General features: G+C 39.1%; 1 protein-coding gene across 1 annotated transcript in view; it reads left to right on the forward strand.

Moving 5' to 3' along the window:
• The first annotated feature begins 834 nt into the window (after positions 1 to 834).
• LOC104950590 (uncharacterized) overlaps positions 835 to 2,013 on the forward strand; it is a 15,994-nt gene continuing 14,815 nt past the window's right edge. Inside the window, exon 1 of the mRNA XM_010777127.1 lies at positions 835 to 1,529. Within this exon, the coding sequence (XP_010775429.1) occupies positions 1,416 to 1,529 (114 nt within the window). The 5' untranslated portion in view covers positions 835 to 1,415. The remainder of the gene's footprint in view (positions 1,530 to 2,013) is intronic.

Raw genomic sequence — 2,013 nt, forward strand, 5'->3', positions numbered from 1 at the left:
CCATTCTTTTCTGTTTTCCCGCCCGTTGTAATGGGAAGTGAAGGAGAGTTTCTCTGTGAGGAGCGTACTGTTTGGACTCAAGAAGCTGAGGAAGAGGAGGGATTGTTCTGTAAATGATGCATGTTAAAGGTCTCCTATATATCATGCTATTTTCAGGCATATATTATGGGTCTCAGATATATAAAAAAATATTAAAAACATGTCTATGAATTGTTTTGCTCAAAATACCAAACAGATCATGCATTTTAGACATCCCTCATATCCCTCTATTCCAGCCCTGTTAGAGAAACGCTGAGAGGAGGGGAAGGTAATGCCTGCTCAGACTTCAGAAGCTGTGATGAAATGCAACATCATGTTCCAAACCACATCAAGGATTATTTCTGAAACAGTATGGAGCAGGTTTACCACAAGGTGAGTTCCTTTTTTATTTCCTGCTTCTTCACACACATGCTCTCTTCAGTACAGGTTAGCTCTGAGTGTTAGCGATGCTAATGTAAACACCGACCATATTACGTCCAAAACACGTCAGGCATTGTTTCTGATAGCAACGTTTCTGATAGGGCCGTGGGTCCACATTTCAGATATTACGTCATATCGGACGCAAATCTGGATCAGCTCCGTTGTTCCCCCGTTTTTAGAGATTTGGATACGGAGGAAAAGAGAGAGGGTTTTATTTTCTGACGCTGCGTGAGTTCCCTGACACACCGGGGGACACATGTTTATGTATGAAAGACATCAAAAAGTGCATTTTGCATGATAGGTCCCCTTTAATGCATTGATTTAAATCATATTTATTATATAAATGGCTCAAGAAATGTTGAAACCTTTGTTTAAGAAAAAACTACATTTGTTCATTTAACTCATGCTGATAGCTCACATGAGCATTAAGAGTCAAATAAATATGTGTGATGTTAAATAACCTGCATTAAACACGGTTAAGTTAAAGAGGCTACAAAACAAAATGGGCACCACTAATTGTATTGGTAATTAAAAAAACGAAGGAAACATTTGCCACAGCACAGAAATGTTTTACATTTTCATTCACATATTACACAAAATAAATCAAAATAAACCGTGTATGACTTAATTAATCACATAAAAAATAATCTCCAATTTGTCTAAGAAAATGATATACTAAAAACTGTGTAATTAAATCATGCTGATAGCTCACACTAAAATAAAAAAACAAATGTTACTCACACATAAGCTGCTTCAACACTGTGGAAATGCTTTAGAAATGAAGCGTGCATACATACAAATACATACATCTAAAAGTATTGACTTCTGTCCTAAGTGTGTTTAGTCTGTCCTCACATCTCTTTCTTAAACGCTCCTCTGACTGCCTGTCTGTGATTCTCCCTGCAGGGAAAGTGATCAGCAGAGCGTTGATCTCCTCGGAGGACGATAACGTGGTGATGTCGTCCAGCCAGATGCCAACCAGGCCTTACAAAATCAGCCATGTTACCGTGGTGACCAAACCGGCCGGTACCGTGTCGTCCGCGGCGATGGCATCACACCTTGTGCACTTGGTGAGGAAACATCTGTCTGATACTCCTGTTTGTATTCTGTAGAGGATTTGAAGGTGTTTGAGAGAGAGGTAGAAGAATCTCTATCTCAATCTTTATTTATTTAGCACATTTAAAACAACCTCAGTTGACCATACTGCTGTACAGGGAACACATATAAAATAACTAGGGCTGTCAGTCGATTAAAATAGTTAATTGTGATTAATCGCAAATTAATTGCACATTTTTTATCTGTACTAAATGCTCCTTAGAGGGATATTTTTCAAGTTTGTAATACTCTTATCAACATATGAGTGGACAAATATGCTTTAAGCAAATGTTTGTTTATTATCATTGGAACCATGACAAATATTCTCNGGGTGCGGGAGGAAGGGTGCGGGAGGAGACGAAAGGGAGGATACACGCGAGCAGACTATGCAGAAGTGTTTTCACCACTCGCGTATATAAAAGCCCCGCCCCCACCTTCACAGCTGGTCCATTTCAACAG

This window comes from Notothenia coriiceps, unplaced genomic scaffold, assembly GCF_000735185.1.
Source record: "Notothenia coriiceps isolate Sejong01 unplaced genomic scaffold, NC01 NC01_scaffold00000339, whole genome shotgun sequence".
Taxonomy (NCBI): domain Eukaryota; kingdom Metazoa; phylum Chordata; class Actinopteri; order Perciformes; family Nototheniidae; genus Notothenia; species Notothenia coriiceps.